Below are 18,386 nucleotides of genomic sequence, written 5' to 3'. Positions count from 1 at the left end.
CTTTCTAACGCCGGTATTTAGAGTCTTGGCTGAAGTGAGCGTTAGAAATCTAATGACAAGACTCCAGCCGCAGAGAAAAGCCAGGAGTTAAGAGCTTTCTGGGCTAACGCTGGTTCATAAAGCTCTTAACTACTGTGCTCTAAAGTACACTAACACCCATAAACTACCTATGTACCCCTAAACCGAGGTCCCCCCACATCGCCACCACTCTAATAATTTTTTTTAACCCCTAATCTGCTGACCGCACGCAGCCGCCACCTACGTTACACTTATGTAACCCTAATCTGCTGCCTCTAACACCGCCGACCCCTATATTATATTTATTAACCCCTAATCTGCCGCCCCCAACGTCGCTTCCACCTACCTACACTTATTAACCACTAATCTGCCGACCGGACTTCACCGCTACTATAATAAAGTTATTAACCCCTAATCCGCCACACTCCCGCCTCAATAACCCTATAATAAATAGTATTAACCCCTAATCTGCCCTCCCTAACATCACCGACACCTAACTTCAAGTATTAACCCCTAATCTGCCGACCAGACCTCACCGCTACTCTAATAAATGTATTAACCCCTAAAGCTAAGTCTAACCCTAACACTAACACCCCCCTAAGTTAAATATAATTTTTATCTAACAAAATAAATTATTTTTTATTAAATAAATTAATCCTATTTAAAAGCCAAATACTTACCTGTAAAATAAACCCTAATATAGCTACAATATAACGAATAATTATATTGTAGCTATTTTAGGATTAATATTTATTTTACAGGCAACTTTGTATTTATTTTAACCAGGTACAATAGCTATTAAATAGTTAATAACTATTTAATAGCTACCTAGTTAAAATAATTACAAAATTGCCTGTAAAATAAATCCTAACCTAAGTTACAATTAAACCTAACACTACACTATCAATAAATTAATTACATACAAATACCTACAAATAACTACAATTAAATAAACTAACTTAAGTTCAAAAAAATAAATAAAAAAAGAACTAAGTTACAAAAAATAAAAAAATAATTTACAAACATAAAAATATTACAACAATTTTAGGCTAATTACACCTACTCTAAGCCCCCTAACAAAATAACAAAGCCCCCCAAAATAAAAAAATGCCCTACCCTATTCTAAAATAAAAATTGAAAAGCTCTTTTACCTTACCAGCCCTTAAAAGGGCCTTTTGCGGGGCATGCCCCAAAGAATTCTGCTCCTTTGCCTGTAAAAAAACCCATACAATACCCCCCCAACTTTACAACCCACCACCAACACACACCTCTAATCTAACCCAAACCCCCCTTAAATAAACCTAACACTAAGCCCCTGAAGATCTTCCTACGTTATCTTCACCACGTCGGGTATCACCGATCCATCCAGAAGAGGGTCCGAAGTCTTCATCCAAGCCCAAGCGGGGGCTGAAGAGGTCCATCATCCGGCTGAAGTCTTGATCCAAGCGGGGGCTGAAGAGATCCATCATCGGGCTGAAGTCTTGATCCAAGCGGGGTCTGAAGAGGTCCATCATCGGGCTGAAGTCTTGATCCAAGCGGGGGCTGAAGAGGTCCATCATTCGGCTGCAGTCTTCTATCAAGCGGCATCTTCAATCTTCTTTTTTCCATAGTTATTAACTATTTAATAGCTATGGTACCTGGTTAAAATAAATACAAAGTTGCCTGTAAAATAAATATTAAACCTAAAATAGCTACAATATAATTAGAATTTATATTGTAGCTATATTAGGGTTTATTTTACAGGTAAGTATTTAGCTTTAAATAGGAATAATTTATTTAATAAGAAATAATTTATTTAGTTAGATAAAAATTATATTTAACTTAGGGGGTGTTAGTGTTAGGGTTAGACTTAGCTTTAGGGGTTAATAAATTTATTAGAGTAGCGGTGAGGTCCGGTCGGCAGATTAGGGGTTAATACTTGAAGTTAGGTGTCGGTGATGTTAGGGAGGGCAGATTAGGGGTCAATACTATTTATTATAGGGTTATTGAGGCGGGAGTGAGGCGGATTAGGGGTTAATAACTTTATTATAGTAGCGGTGAGGTCCGGTCGGCAGATTAGGGGTTAATAAGTGTAGGTAGGTGGCGGCAACGTTGGGGGTGGCAGATTAGGGGTTAATAAATATAATATAGGGGTCGGCGGTGTTAGGGGCAGCAGATTAGGGGTTCATAGGGATAACGTAGGTTGCGGCGGTGTAGGCAGCGTCAGATTAGGGGTTAATAATAATATGCAGGGGTCAGCGATAGTGGGGGCAGTAGATTAGGGGTTAATAAGTGTAAGGCTAGGGGTGTTTAGACTCGGGGTACATGTTAGGGTGTTAGGTGCAGACTTAGGAAGTGTTTCCCCATAGGAAATAATGGGGCTGCGTTAGGAGCTGAAAGTTGCTTTTTTGCAGGTGTTAGATTTTTTTTCAGCTCAAACGGCCCCATTGTTTCCTATGGGGGAATCGTGCACAAGCACGTTTTTGAAGCTGGCCGCGTCCGTAAGCACCGCTGGTATTTAGAGTTGCAGTGGCGGTAAATTATGCTCTACGCTCCCTTTTTGGAGCCTAACACAGCCCTTCTGTGAACTCTAAATACCAGCGGTATTTAAAAGGTGCGGGGGGAAAAAAGCATGCATAGCTAACGCACCCCTTTGGCCACAGAAGTCTAAATCTAGGCGTTAGTTAATTATAGTGTAGTGTTAGGTGTAATTGTAACTTAGGTTAGTTTTTATTTTACAGGTAAATTTGTCTTTATTTTAACTAGGTAGCTATTAAATAGTTAATAACTATTTAATAGCTTTTGTACCTAGTTAAAATAAATTGAAATTTGCCTGTAAAATAAAAATAAATCCTAAAATAGCTACAATATAATTATTAGTTAGATTAGGGGGGGTGTTAGGGTTAGACTTAGGTTTAGGGGTTAATAATTTATTATAGTGGCGGCGGTGTAGGGGGGGCAGGATAGGGGTTAATAAATTTATTATAGGTGGCGGCGGTGTAGGGGGGCAGGATAGGGGTTAATAAATTTATTATAGGTTGCGGCGGTGTAGGGGGGGCAGGATAGGGGTTAATACATTTATTATAGGTGGCGGCGGTGTAGGGGTCAGTATAGGGGTCAATAGGTATTATGTAGGTGGCGGCGGGGTCCGGGAGCGGCGGTTTAGGAGTTAACATATTTATTATAGTTGCGGCAGGGTCCGGGAGCGGCGGTTTAGGGGTTAACATATTTATTATAGTTGCGGCGGGGTCTGGGAGCGGCGGCTTAGTGGTTAACATGTTTAATATAGGTGGCGGAGGTGTAGGGGGGCAGATTAGGTGTGTTTAGACTTGGGGTACATGTTAGGGTGTTAGGTGTACACACTTCCCATAGGAATCAATGGGATGTCGGGCAGCAGCGAACATGAGCTTTCGCTATGGTCAGACTCCCATTGATTCCTATGGGATCCACCACCTCCAGGACGGCGGATTGAAAACCAGGTACGGTGGGCCGGAAAAGTGCTGAGCGTACCTGCTAGTTTTTTGCTAACTCCCAAAAGTAGTCAGATTGTGTCGAACTTGCGTTTGGAACATCTGGAGTGACATAAGAATCGATCTGTGTCAGACTGAGTCTAGCGGATCGTTGCTTAGGTCACTATATTCTACTTTTGCCGGGCTGTAGTGCTTGATAACTACAGCGAATCAGCCTCGCCACAAATACGCTGCAGAATTCCAGTGTATTTGAGGTTGACGGCTTGATAACTAGAGGCCAATATATACATACATATATATATACATACTATATATATATATATATACATACACTGTATATAACTATATATATATATATATAAAACTGAGTGTTATGTGTGTGTGTTTGGGTGTTTAGTGTGTGTGTGTGTGTATGGTGTATGTGTGGTATGTGGCGTGTGGTCAGTGTGTGTCATGTGTGTGTGTTTGGGTGTTTAGTGTGTGTGTATGTGTTTCGTGTATGTGTGTGTGGTATGTGGCGTGTAGTTAGTGTGTGTCATGTGTGTGTATGTATGGCATATGTGTGTGTATGGTGTATGTGTGTGGTGTGTACGTGTGTGTGTGGTGTATGTGTATGGTATGTGGCGTGTGTTTAGTGTGTGTGGTGTAAGTGTGTGTGTAGTTAGTATGTGTGTGGTTATTGTGTGTGTGGTTATTGTGTCTGTGTGTGTGTGTTTGGTTAGTGTGTGTCTGTGTGTGTGGTTAGTGTGTGTGTGTGGTTGGTGTGTTTATGTTTATGTGCCTTCTTTGTTACTGATAGAAATCCAAATCCTATAGTAATTAAAATAAGAGAGATGCTTTCTACATGCCCGCTAAACTTTAGCAGCAGCCACCCAGACACTGTCCTGTTCATAATGATGAAGGCTGCACACACCGGGTGGGGGTGTAAATGGGAAGGGGGCGAGGGGAGTATAGCAATGCCATGCAGCCACTCCCAGACATACTTTTACGGCTGCAGCTGCCCCTCTATCCCACCTCACACGCACTTGTCAATGGCTAAAGAGATGAGCCCTGGAGTGTACTAGAAGCGCTGCTGCAGGATTTAAGCACTAGCTGGTGTTTAGCTCCTTTACTTCGCTGGAGGATATCGCTAGGTAGTTAACCCTATCCTTTGCTTTTCAGCATGGGGATAGCACGGTGGTTGCCGCTCTTACCCGTGAAATGCTTGCTGCGGAGGACTTGGAGTCTGACCCAGGGGAATCGGAATCTTATATTCAACATGACCAGCCAGCTAGATATGGAAACATCTGGGTACCTAATCAGCACAGACGACCAAAATCTGCCCATCACAGCATTCACTCAGAAAAAACTGGCAGATCTTAGGAGAGATGGCGGCTGGCTGCCTGTCACATGGAGACGTTCCCTCTCACTCAGAGTGAGTGACGTGACGTCATCAGGTAGGCAGTCAGTCAGACTAGAGTCAGCCACTCACTGGCAGGCTGTGTGTGCTGCGCAAGGCAAGTGAGCTCCGCCTCTGCCTCCCTCGTCATCACCACCAGTCTGCTCCACTGAGCTCCGCTCTGAGCCTCTGACCGTCTGTCGCAGACGCGGTGTGTGTGTGTGATCAATTATGTCTATGTCAACAGAACAGTCAAGTCAATCACATGATCCATTACATAGGGGAGGGGTGCTTGTTCGGCACACAGAAGAGATCTAATGTAAAAAAAAATACTTTAATTTTTTTTTATCATAGGGCAGCAGTCGGCAATTCAGCACTGCTCTCAGCACCCCCCTGCTGGTGCCTATGCTGCCTAATACAAAACGCTGGCCCTGCTTCCGGGTCTAAATTAGGCCTTACTACCTCCTTGACTTGTTGAAACTCTCTGATACCTCTTACCAAAACATATAGGGTCAGATTACAAGTGGAGTATATAAACATACTGTATCTATAGACACACAAATACATCTTTAGACATGTATATGTATCTCAATTTTAAAGCCCTTTGCCTGCCTTTTTTTTCTAACACCTGAGATCTCATATCTATGAGCCTTTATAACTTTTTTGTGAAATAATTTTTTTTAATAATTTTTATTAGGTGTTATTAGAGTGTAACAATACTTTGTAATGTATAGTGTGTTTTGTGCAACTTTTATGTTTTGCAAAACAGTTAAACAGAGCTCTGAAGTTGTGGTAATCATTCTAGTGTAAATTGCACTCACTTTCAACTTGTAATAACAGCAGTAAGCCCAATGAGCGCAAATCCCCGCGATAAACTCCTTAAAATCTCTGCGATAAACACCTTACTGCTTGGGCGCAAACGTCTGAGCTCCACATGTAATCTGGCCCTTAAACACATATTGGGAGAGATTTATCAAGCAGCCGATGCGGCTTGCCGGAAACATAAGTTAAGAAGCAGCAGTCATAAAACCGCTGCTTCTTAACTCATCCGCCAACTCTGAGATGGCGGACTACAATCATCCCGATCAGATACGATCGGGATCATTGACATCCCCTGCTAGCGGCCGATTCGCCGCAAATGTGCAGGGGGCGGCATTGCACAAGCATTTCCCCAGAAATGCTTATGCAATGTTAAATGCCGACAGCGTGTGGCCGCCCGCCATTTGTTAAATCGGCCCCATTGAATCTACTGAAACCCTACAAAATTTAAATCACAATTCACAGACAACTCAAGTGTATATACAGGTATATCTTTATATCCTGCATATATATATTTTTGTTACATACTTTCTTATTATATATATATTTTTTTTCTTATCTTGCATCTATGTGACTTCGGAAATTAAAACATTTTAATAAAAAAAAATAATAGTTTTCTTAGTTTAAAATTAGAATGTAATTTAGACCACATACATGAAGTATAATTTGTAAATCAGTCTGTAATTTCTGCTGCCTGGTAAAATATACGTAAAGAAAATTGACATTTAACTAACTGGGTCTGATCTGAGGTCTGTGGGTATATGGATACAAATCTCCATTGTAATGTTTGGGATCTGACATTAATATATATAGTTGGCATGGGCTTCAGAGTCTAATCTAATCTTTGATCTGAGATTCTATATGGATATATATTTTACAGGGACTGCAGAACTATGAGGTCTGATTTCAGGTACAAATGAGCATATGGTTGAAAAGGTTGCCAGGTAATACGTCTAATCTATCTGATCAGTACCCTCCCTGCTTTCCAATGATCACACACTGGTCATCCCCAATTATTTTGCAGCAGAGAGCTGGCATCTGTTGGCACACACATTAGTGAGATACCATGTTAAGTGGCATATTTAGCCTATTATTCCTGAAACATAATATAATGCAGACATATTTTGTTGCAAGGACTTTAGTATACTTTTACTTCCTTTAAGTATGCCAATGCTGATTCGTCTGAGATATGCCTTTGTAATACAGCAAATCATAAATATAAATAAACAAAAATAGGTATGAACATCATGTAATTGTTAATGTTTTTATTAGTATTCGAAAATATCAATATTTCATAATTCATTTCCTTTTCCTGTTTTTCTTCCTCACATACAAATTCCTCTGCATCTTTGGTACCTTCCAGGAACACGAGCTGTGCCGAATGCAGACGATGCAGCATCTGCAGCAGCAGTAGAAGAGTTAACGAAGGGAAGAGACTTATCACAAGAGAGCATGTGCAGATGTACTGCATACATAAGATGGGTTGGTGTCAGTCTGATTTAATCTACAGAAGCAGCGACACCGGCCATACAGGAGGGGGACACAATACAAGCCAGTGCACCAAATATTACACACTCTAAGAAGCTGCACATCACAGTACTTCAAGACAAAAAGGTATGTGATCCTTAGATGCTGTATGCAATGTCAAGAACATCACCCAGCATTGCCTGCAGCAGATGCTGTCTGTTGTAATCCGGATATCATGGGCTAGTAAGAACAGGTTGCTGGCTTTTGCCTATTCTGACTTCTAAAAGGAGGAAGAGGCAGGGAGACGCAGAAGGGAAGGGGAGGATCATAGACACTGCCTAGAAAGGCATAGTGCATACTGCAACCTCGGGGAGGTGGGGGTGGAATTTGTGAAAGATGGAAAGCCTCACTGCAGGTGAAAAGATTAGCAGGCTGCCATTTGTTTAGATTCTGTATGTAGCTGCTTATGAGACTTCTCAGGCAAACAAAAAAAAGCTAATCTGCAGAAAATATATTTGACATAGTATATCTGTCTGATCTGGAATATGTTGTCACATTACAAATAAACCATATTATTAACACTTATTCTCCATTTCTAGCCTACCTTGTACAGTGATGCAGCCTTGATCGCCAGTGCTCTGCCAGCAAACGGATGTAGATGGCTTATTTGTTTTAATCAAAGCCTAGCTAATGCTGGAAGGGGTTAATAAAACAGTATGAATGCAGCAGCAGGGTTCTGTATCTCAAAAGCGGAAGCTGGTTCCCAGCACGTATGTAAAACTTTTTTTTTTTTTTTTTAAACACAATAAATGCAGCTGACAGGTTTTATGCACTGCGGTGTGATAGCTGAAAGATTAACCCTTTGGGGCGTTGGTGAAAGTTTTTGGTGGATTGGACAAATTAAGTGAATTAGATAAAATGGGGAGTTAGGGTAACAGGCAGCATTATATCCCCCTCCTTTAATGACGTAGATGAAGAGTTGCGTTTAGTTAATACTTCCTGTATGTGCTTTGATCTCACTTATAATAATAATTTAAAGATTAAAGTTTTAACTGATGTCTTTTAATTGATATAAAGTGGATTAATTTCATAGTGAATGTGTTTTAACATTCAGTACCTTCCTTTATTAAAATTGGTAATATTGCATAATATGAATTAACAGGCCCCTTGCCATGTCTATAAACATAATCTTTAATGATCATTTAATTGAGTGAAAAAAATGTTGGTAGTCTTTAATTAAATAGCATTGAGAATGGAGTATTGCTGTATTAAATATATCTTGCTTGACTAGTTGTGTCTATCTAGAGTAGGCAATGTAATTTTACTCAATTGAATGACTTGCAGCTCCCTACATTTTCCTGTTTGAATTTTGAATGAGATCTTGAATGCTTTATGAAGAATTTCTTCCATTTAAACACTTGAAACCTTGTGAATGCCCTAATGTCATTCCAAAAATAGACGAGCATCATGTTGGGTGACCTTGTGTCTTACTGGTACAAGAGAGGATGCAGCATGCTGGCTTTTCTAGTGACCAAGCACAACATAGACTAATTACATTGTATGTGCTTAAAGATTTAAAAACAAAGAAACATTTTACATTCCTGAGGTGCTTAGCTCTGGGCTATAGCTACCTTTCAATGTTTTAAAATCTAAGCTATTCAAGTTGAAAAGCTTCAAAAAACTTTTTCACTTTTATTGTCTAGGGAACTTTTATAGGCTAGCAGTAGCCATCTGATAAGTCTTTTAACAGACAGGGAATGTACCCACACTTGTAAGTGCGTACACTATTTATCTGTTGCTGTTTATTCTTTTCTCTCTCTTTTTCTCTCTGTTTTCTCCATCAGGGTCTCTCTTTTCTCTTGTTTTTCTCTCATTTCTCTCTCGCTCTCATTCTCTTGCTCTCGCTCTCATTCTCTCGCTCTCGCTCTCATTCTCGCTCTCATTCTCGCTCTCGCTCTCATTCTCGCTCTCGCTCTCATTCTCGCTCTCGCTCTCATTCTCGCTCTCGCTCTCATTCTCGCTCTCATTCTCTCTCGTTTTCTCATTCTCTCTCGTTTTCTCATTCTCTCTCGTTTTCTCATTCTCTCTCGTTTTCTCATTCTCTCTCGTTTTCTCATTCTCTCTCGTTTTCTCATTCTCTCTCGTTTTCTCATTCTCTCTCGTTTTCTCATTCTCTCTCGTTTTCTCATTCTCTCTCGTTTTCTCATTCTCTCTCGTTTTCTCATTCTCTCTCGTTTTCTCATTCTCTCTCGTTTTCTCATTCTCTCTCGTGTTCTCATTCTCTCTCGTGTTCTCATTCTCTCTCTCGCTCTCATTCTCTCTCTCGCTCTCATTCTCTCTCTCGTGTTCTCATTCTCTCTCTCGCTCTCATTCTCTCTCTCGCTCTCATTCTCTCTCTCGCTCTCATTCTCTCTCTCGCTCTCATTCTCTCTCGTTTTCTCATTCTCTCTCGTTTTCTCGTTCTCATTCTCGCTCTCATTTTCTCTCGCTCTCATTCCTTTCTCTCTTTCTCTCTTTCTCTCTCCTCTTTTTTTTCTTTCTCTCTCCCCTATGAAATCAGTGGGGACATTGCAGTCTCCCTAATAAGAGAACCATACGTTACATGGGGATTTATTTAGTTCCTCTCTGGTTTTCTGTTGTTTCAATGTAGGCAGCCGGCTTATCTTCTCCCTGGTCACATTGTTGGCACACTCTGATTTATTTTAGTTGCCACGTTTTTCTTAATATCTTAATTGTGCTGTGTTTTCTACTTTTCCACAACATGGCATAATTGGTGGTGATTGACAGGATTGTGGGATGGGTTGTTTTTCTTGCTGTGTTTAATTGCACAGGGCTTGTTTACAAGATTATTAGCCAACATCATATTATAGTGGTAGGACTGTGGGTTACTGTTTAGATGTGTCCAGTATCTCAGTGATCTCTTGCATATAGAAATATTCTGTGCTTTACATGCAATGTTCGATACACACCAATGTACCTGGAGGATGTATTTACAGAACTCCAAATGCTTTAATTCAGTTGGTCTTGTATCTTTTGAGATCTGACTTGGTGACCGGTTCCCATATCTCATTGCCATAAAGCAAAATAGGTTTATGACGTTGTCAAATATTTTCATCCACATTCTTACAGGGGGTTTATGATAAAATAATGTTTTTCGTATGGCAAAGAAAGTTTTGCACACTTTCTCTGTTAACTTGTTTATTTAATGTTTAAAACTTCCTGATGCCCTGATAGCTAGTCCAAAGGTATTTATATTTGTTTACCTCTTCCAGAAAAACACAATTTTAGCTAGAGGTGAAGATTTGAAGTTATTTTCTTGGAACTTCTCTGAAACACCATGATTTACATGAAGTGCGCACATACGGCTGTATCTTTCTAGTATTGACAGGCTTTGTTAAAGGTTTTCTTGCTTGGTGATAGGGGGAGTAGATCATCAGCATATAATAGGGTTTTGATCTCCATGTTTTCTAACGTTATTCATGGTACTTTAAATAATTCCAGGGTTGTGGCTAGTTCATTAATATAGATATTAAGAATTCAGTTTATCAAAGGATTTCGCCAGCCTTTGAGCCCCTACAGCTGCAGGTTCTCACACGAGAACATGCACGACGTATTTAACAAGCAGCGGTCATCAGACTGCTGCTATGCTAACCTTTTTGCCACTTCTTGTTTGGTGAAATTCAATCTCCCCGGTCTTTTCCGACCAGGGAGATTGACAGTTCCTGCCTGCACTTGATTGGCTGTTCACGAGCAGGGGGCAGGATTGCACGCAAGCGCAAAATAGTGCTCGTGTGCAATGCTTAATTCCTCCAGGAGAATTCAGACCGCCAAAGGCGAGCTGCAGCGGACAAGGGCCTGTATATGCACCCCTGTCCGCCTCAGCTTGATAAATCACCCCCTAAATAGTGTTGGACTTAATCTGCAGTCCTGTTTATCTCCCCTACCTTGGTGAAGGAACCCAGTCCTTTTTATTGTTCACTTTAATAATACATTTGTTTTCTGTGTAGATACTTTTGACTGTGTCATATGTTTTACCTCCTATCCCGCTAAGGAATAGGCCCTCATGCTAGATTGAATAAAAAAAAACTTTTTTTGAAGTCTACAACACATGAAAAGATCTTGCCATGTTGATGGTGTACATGATAGTTGATCAGGTTGTGCAGTATTTAGATGTGGTCTGTGGTGCAGTGATTTGGTATGAAGCAAGCTTGGCTTTTGCTGAGTATGTTGTGTTTGGTAAGGAAGTTAATTATTCTCATATTTAAAATTGTGTTCAACAGTTTTCCTATGATGCTGTTGACACAAATGCCTCTGTAATTTGATGTATCCATTCTGTCACCACTTTTATGGATGGGGGTTATTATTTCCTGGTTCCAGTGTTTGGGGTAGCAGCCAATATTGGGACCAGATTATATAAGTTGCAGAGTGCTTTTTGTATTTTATAGGGACTGTATTTCAGCATTTCTGGTGGAATTCCATCTATACCAGCGGTCGTCAACCAGTGGTCCATGGACCACTGGTGGTCCACGAGAAGATGTTGGTGGTCCTTGACACCATCAAGCAGGAATTAATCTCCTCTGATGGTGTCACCCTCGTTGCGCCGAAACTCCCTACAGTGCCTAGCTGGACATCAGTGAAAACTGACGGAGGAGAAGTTCTGCGCAACTTGCATAGCTAGATTGTATTTTTTACTCCTCCTGCCTGGCACGCTGATCAGAGAAAAATCCTTCCATTCTAAAGCCAGCAGAGGTTGGTATAGTCTTGGCTTAAAATAGTGGAAATAAAGTATATTTCTTCCCTTTACCTGTCTCTTCGTAGAAGTTTTCCTAGTTCCTTCAGATGGACTTACATCACTGTTTGTCTTCCTCCCCTCCATCTTCTTCTTTTTTTTTTTTTATTATTAAATATTAGTTATTTTTCATTCTAATAATTTTCCCACGCAAAAAGCCATTCCACCTGAATTCCAGTAATTGCCATCCAGCAGATCAGCTATATCCCACCAGTATTTGCCAGTAACATCAGTCGTGGTTAGATCTTTCTGATATAAACTTAATTTATGGCTCCAATGTCTGTCCATGATCATAAGTAGTTTTGAATAATTCCTAACTAGGGAGGTAACTTTGAAATCTTGTGGTCCTTTTAAACATAGTTTGTCCCCCACTTTCTGCCTCTCTATTTCCAGCTCAAAAGTTGGCACTAACCCTTCATCTGTCATTTGGAAGTATTCTCTCAGTTCTGTCATTCAGTTAGTTAATTCCAAAAAATAATTTTTAAAAATGTGTGTGTGTGTGTATATATATATATATATATATATATATATATATATATATATATATATATATATATATATATATATATATATATATATATATATATATATATATATATTGTAAACTTAGCTATGGTTATACTAGTTATGTACAGTATGTGTGTGTGTATGTGTATATATATATATATATATATATATATATATATATATATATATATATATATTGTAAACTTAGCTATGGTTATACTAGTTATGTACAGTATGTGTGTGTGTATGTGTATATATATATATATATATATATATATATATATATATAATAGAGGTTTGTAACTTGAAAAAAAAAAATCATGTTAGTTGTCCACATGATTCAAAATTGTGAGTTAAGTGGTCCTTAGGTCTGAAGGGTTGGCGACCCCTGATCTATACCACATGATTAATTTGTTTAATTTTTTCAGAGATTTCATGAACTATAATTTTTGTATTTAATGGATTTTGATGTTTTTTGACTGAGTTCTCCAAGGTTGTAAGTTTTATAAGACAATTTTTATTGGTATTGCGTCTCTCTCTTTCTCTTTCTCTCTCTTTTTCTCTCTCTCGAGACGCGCATGCATATCCTGCTCTATTATTGTTTAGGATACATTGACTCACTAACTATGGCCTAGATTTAGAGTTGGGCGGTAGCCATCAAAACCAGCGTTAGAGGCTCCTAACGCTGGTTTTTACCGCCCTCTGGTATTTGGAGCCAGTCATTAAAGGGTCTAACGCTCACTTTTCAGCCGCGACTTTTCCATACCGCAGATCCCCTTACGTCAATTGCGTATCCTATCTTTTCAATGGGATCTTTCTAACGCTGGTATTTAGAGTCGTGTCTGAAGTGAGCGTTAGAACTCTAACGACAAAACTCCAGCCGCAGAAAAAAAGTCAGTAGTTAAGAGCTTTCTGGGCTAACTCCGGTTCATAAAGCTCTTAACTACTGTGCTCTAAAGTACACTAACACCCATAAACTACCTATGTACCCCTAAACTGAAGTCCCCCCACATCGCCGCCACTATATTTAAATTTTTTAACCCCTAATCTGCCGCTCCGTATACCGCCGCCAACTACGTTATCCCTATGTACCCCTAATCTGCTGCCCCTAACACCGCTGACCCCTATATTATATTTATTAACCCATAATCTGCCCCCCACAATGTCGCCGCCAGCTACCTACAATTATTAACCCCTAATCTGCTGACCGGAGCTCACCGCTAGTATAATAAATGTATTAACCCCTAATCCGCCTCACTCCTGCCTCAATAACCCTATAATAAATAGTATTAACCCCTAATCTGCCCTCCCTAACATCGCCGACAGCTAACTTCAAGTATTAACCCCTAATCTGCCGATCGGAGCTCACCGCTACTCTAATAAATTGTTTAACCCCTTAAGCTAATTCTAACCCTAACACTAACACCCCCCTAAATTAAATATAATTTTTATCTAACGAAATAAATTAAGTCTTATTAAATAAATTATTCCTATTTAAATCTAAATACTTACCTGTAAAATAAATCCTAATATAGCTACAATATAAATTATAATTATATTTTAGCTATTTTAGGATTAATATTTATTTTACAGGCAACTTTGTATTTATTTTAACCAGGTACAATAGCTATTAAATTGTTAATAACTATTTAATAGCTACCTAGTTAAAATAATTACAAAATTACCTGTAAAATAAATCCTAACCTAAGTTACAATTAAACCTTACACTACACTATCAATAAATTAATTAAATAAAATACCTACAATTATCTACAATTAAACCTAACACTACACTATCAATAAATTAATTAAATACAATATCTACAAATAAATACAATGAAATAAACTAACTAAAGTACACAAAATAAAAAAGAACTAAGTTACATAAAATAAAAAAATATTTACAAACATTAGAAAAATATTCAACAATTTTAAACTAATTACACCTACTCTAAGCCCCCTAATAAAATAACAAAGACCCCCAAAATAAAAAAAAATGCCCTACCCTATTCTAAATTACAAAAGTTCAAAGCTCTTTTACCTTACCAGCCCTGAAAAGGGCCATTTGCGGGGCATGCCCCAAAGAATTAAGCTCTTTTGCCTGTAAAAAAAAACATACAATACCCTGCCCAACATTACAACCCACCACCCACATACCCCTAATCTAACCCAAACCCCCCTTAAATAAACCTAACACTAAGCCCCTGAAGATCTTCCTACCTTGTCTTCACCATGCCAGGTATCATCGATCGTTCCAGGCTCCGAAATCTTCATCCAAGCCCAAGGGGGGGCTAGACATCCATCATCCGACGGCTGAAGAAGTCCAGAAGAGGGTCCAAAGTCTTCATCCTATCCGGGAAGAAGAGTAGATCCGGACCGGCAACCATCTTCTTCCAAGCGGCATCTTCTATCTTCATCCGATGAGGACCGGCTCCATCTTGAAGACCTCCACTGCGGACCCATCTTCTTCCGACGACTTCCCGACGATTTAAGGGACGTCATCCAAGATGGCGTCCCTCGAATTCCGATTGGCTGATAGGATTCTATCAGCCAATCGGAATAAAGGTAGGAAAATTCTGATTGGCTGATGGAATCAGCCAATCAGAATCAAGTTCAATACGATTGGCTGATCCGATCAGCCAATCAGATTGAGCTCGCATTCTATTGGCTGATCGGAATAGCCAATAGAATGCAAGCTCAATCTGATTGGCTGATTGAATCAGCCAATCGGATTGAACTTGATTCTGATTGGCTGATTCAATATTTTTTTATTTTTTGTACTTTAGTTAGTTTATTTAATTGTATTTATTTGTAGATATTGTATTTAATTAATTTATTGATAGTATAGTGTTAGGTATAATTGTAGGTATTTTATTTAATTAATTTATTGATAGTGTAGTGTTAGGTTTAATTGTAACGTAGGTTAGGATTTATTTTACAGGTAATTTTGTAATTATTTTAGCTATTAAATAGTTCTTAACTATTTAATAGCTATTGTACCTGGTTAAAATAAATACAAAGTTACCTGTAAAATAAATATAAATCCTAAAATAGCTATAATATAATTATAATTTATATTGTAGCTATATTAGGGTTTATTTTACAGGTAAGTATTTAGCTTTAAATAGGAATAATTTATTTAATAAGAGTTAATTTATTTCGTTAGATTTAAATTATATTTAATTTAGGGGGGGTGTTAGGGTTAGACTTAGCTTTAGGGGTTAATCCATTTATTACAGTAGCGGTGAGATTCGGTCGGCAGATTAGGGGTTAATAATTGAAGTTAGGTGTCGGCGATGTTAGGGAGGGCAGAGTAGGGGTTAATACTATTTATTATAGGGTTATTGAGGCGGGAGTGAGGCGGATTAGGGGTTAATAACTTTATTATAGTAGCGGTGCGGTCCGCTCGGCAGATTAGGGGTTAATAAGTGGAGGCGACGTTGAGGGGGGCAGATTAGGGGTTAATAAATATAATATAGGGGTCGGCGATGTTAGGGGCAGCAGATTAGGGGTACATAGGGATAATGTAGGTAGCGGCGGTTTACGGAGCGGCAGATTAGGGGTTAAAAAAATATGCAGGTGTCAGCGATAGCGGGGGCAGCAGATTAGGGGTTAATAAGTGTAAGGTTAGGGGTGTTTAGACTCGGGGTTCATGTTAGGGTGTTAGGTGCAGACGTAGGAAGTGTTTCCCCATAGAAAACAATGGGGCTGCGTTAGGAGCTGAACGCTGCTTTTTTGCAGGTGTAACGCACTGAAAACCCAGCCATTCTGTGAACTCTAAATACCAGCGGTATTTAAAAGGTGCAGGGGGAAAAAAGCACGCGTAGCTAACGCACCCCTTTGGCCGCCAAACTCTAAATCTAGCCGTTAGGATGCTATGCTATGGATCATAAAATCTTTACGCATGCGCGATTGTGGGGGACATACGCATGCACATTTTCCATCACTAGTTGTGCACAAGCTTTTAATTAGTGTTGTGAGCGTGTGGGACCGCTCTCTACGTCACTATTGTAGAACAAGGAAGTGTTGGAGGGGAGGAGTCACTCTATACAACGGAGGTAAAATATATTTATATTTTATTAAAAACTGAATAAGATTATCGAAAAATAACGTTAGCGACTGGAATCCATATATGTAAATGGGTGCAGTGCATTGGCTTAGAATTGACCTTCACTTTAAGACTGAAATGTTATTCTATATCAAATGTCTTGTTTCTGCCCATTTAAGGGTATTTTTCTGTTGATACATTTTTTTTTTTAAAAGGATTGAACCCATAGCTATAATGAAATGCTCTAACATATTAGAGTATTTTCTTTTTGCACTTTTATGTTAACTTAAAGTGATTGTCTAGTTGAAGTTTTTAGGATACAATGACATAAGGCTGGGTATCCTTTTGCTTCTGACTTAGCATGCGTGACACGTGAATGTGCATGGAGTCGGCGATTTAGCCGCAATGGATGCGCACGTGCAAAGGAACACAGGGATGTGAAAAAAAAGTTGCAGAAAGCCAATGGGGAAGCAATCCTATTGGCTAGAGCCTGCAACGTCAGAGAAAAAAAAAAGAGGCTCTATGAAGGGTGGAGGAACGGCCCAATGGCTTACAGGCAAGAAGGGTAATACATTAAATAACATCGCACTTTAAAGAAATTTTGATGAATAAAAGTGCCCTTTATTTAGTTGAACATTAATAATGTTGTTGAGCACATCGCTGAAGTTGACAATCACTTTAAGGTCTAAAGAATTTGTGGTTTTGTATCTGAAATAAATATGAGAGAAAGAGACTTGAAAGATTTTTCAACTGGTATATAATATACCTCCACATAGGTTGGTCACTAGAAAAGCCATCTTGCTGCATTTTTTATTCTACCAGCAAGACACAAGGTCACCCAACATGATGCTGCTGAAATAAAAAATAAGCACGTTTACAAAAAATAAAAATTAGAAAAATAAATAACAGAACCAACACACATGCCCAGTGTACTGATAATGCACCTATTCGAAACCCACGTATCTCTATACGTCACCTATTAGCATCAATACACAGGGGTAGATTTACCAATGTCTGTCCGACATGATACGCTGTAGCGTATCATGTCCAACAGACATCGCTGAATGCCGACAGCATACGTCCTTGTTAAATCTACCCGACAAAATCAAAGGGATGAATCAATAAACAGACCTTTCAACATGTGGTGAAATTAATAAACCCACAAAATCACTGTTTTATCATTAATCATGCAGATTTTGTTTTTCGATTACAATGATAACGATTTTGTTCTGTTTTCGGGAGGTAATGATTTTGACTTTCAGGGGTATTCATGACTGAAACATTTTGGGATTATGATCCCTGGAAAAACAGACAATTCTGGTTCGGAAATTGCTAAAACAAGCGCTAGATCGTAATCAACACTATTAAAGTGCTATTGTTAGCAAATGCAATTGCAAACTAATTAGCAAGACCATGCATGTCAGTGTTCTTTTTCTGTGTTTTAGTTCTAGGTTTTGCTTTATAAGAATTTCATATTGCATGCTCTAATTTATTCCTATTATCAAGTTTTCTTTGTTCTTTTGCTATCTTTATTTTAAAAAGAAGGCATCTAAGCTAATGAGCCAGACAATTTTTGGTTTAGAACCTTGGACAGCATTTATCCACCAATCAGCAAGAACAACCCAGGTTGTGAACCAAAAATGGGCCGGCTTCTAAACTTCCATTCTTGCTTTTCAAATAAAGATAGCAAGCGAATCTAGAAAATTTGATAATAGGAGTAAATTAGAGCATGCAATTTTAAGCAACTTTCTATCTGAATCATGAAAGATAAAATTTGGGTTCAGTGTCCCTTTAACTTTTTTTTTATGTTAGTTCTAGTAAGATAGCTTTTTACATCTGTAGACAAATAGCACTATTTATGTAGCTCCTGTACTAAGACTATCTAATGAATTATTGCAGATCTGTGAACAC

General features: G+C 38.9%; 1 protein-coding gene across 1 annotated transcript in view; it reads left to right on the top strand.

Moving 5' to 3' along the window:
- The first annotated feature begins 7,202 nt into the window (after positions 1-7,202).
- The window catches only part of TMEM229B (transmembrane protein 229B), a 132,769-nt gene continuing 121,585 nt past the window's right edge, over positions 7,203-18,386 (top strand). Inside the window, exons 1-2 of the mRNA XM_053697835.1 lie at positions 7,203-7,278; positions 7,731-7,901. Of these exons, the coding sequence (XP_053553810.1) occupies positions 7,852-7,901 (50 nt within the window). The 5' untranslated portion in view covers positions 7,203-7,278; positions 7,731-7,851. The remainder of the gene's footprint in view (positions 7,279-7,730; positions 7,902-18,386) is intronic.

This window comes from Bombina bombina, chromosome 1, assembly GCF_027579735.1.
Source record: "Bombina bombina isolate aBomBom1 chromosome 1, aBomBom1.pri, whole genome shotgun sequence".
Taxonomy (NCBI): Eukaryota; Metazoa; Chordata; class Amphibia; order Anura; family Bombinatoridae; genus Bombina; species Bombina bombina.
Note: the sequence above shows the minus strand (reverse complement) of the source record. Positions and strands in the feature narration are given on the sequence as shown.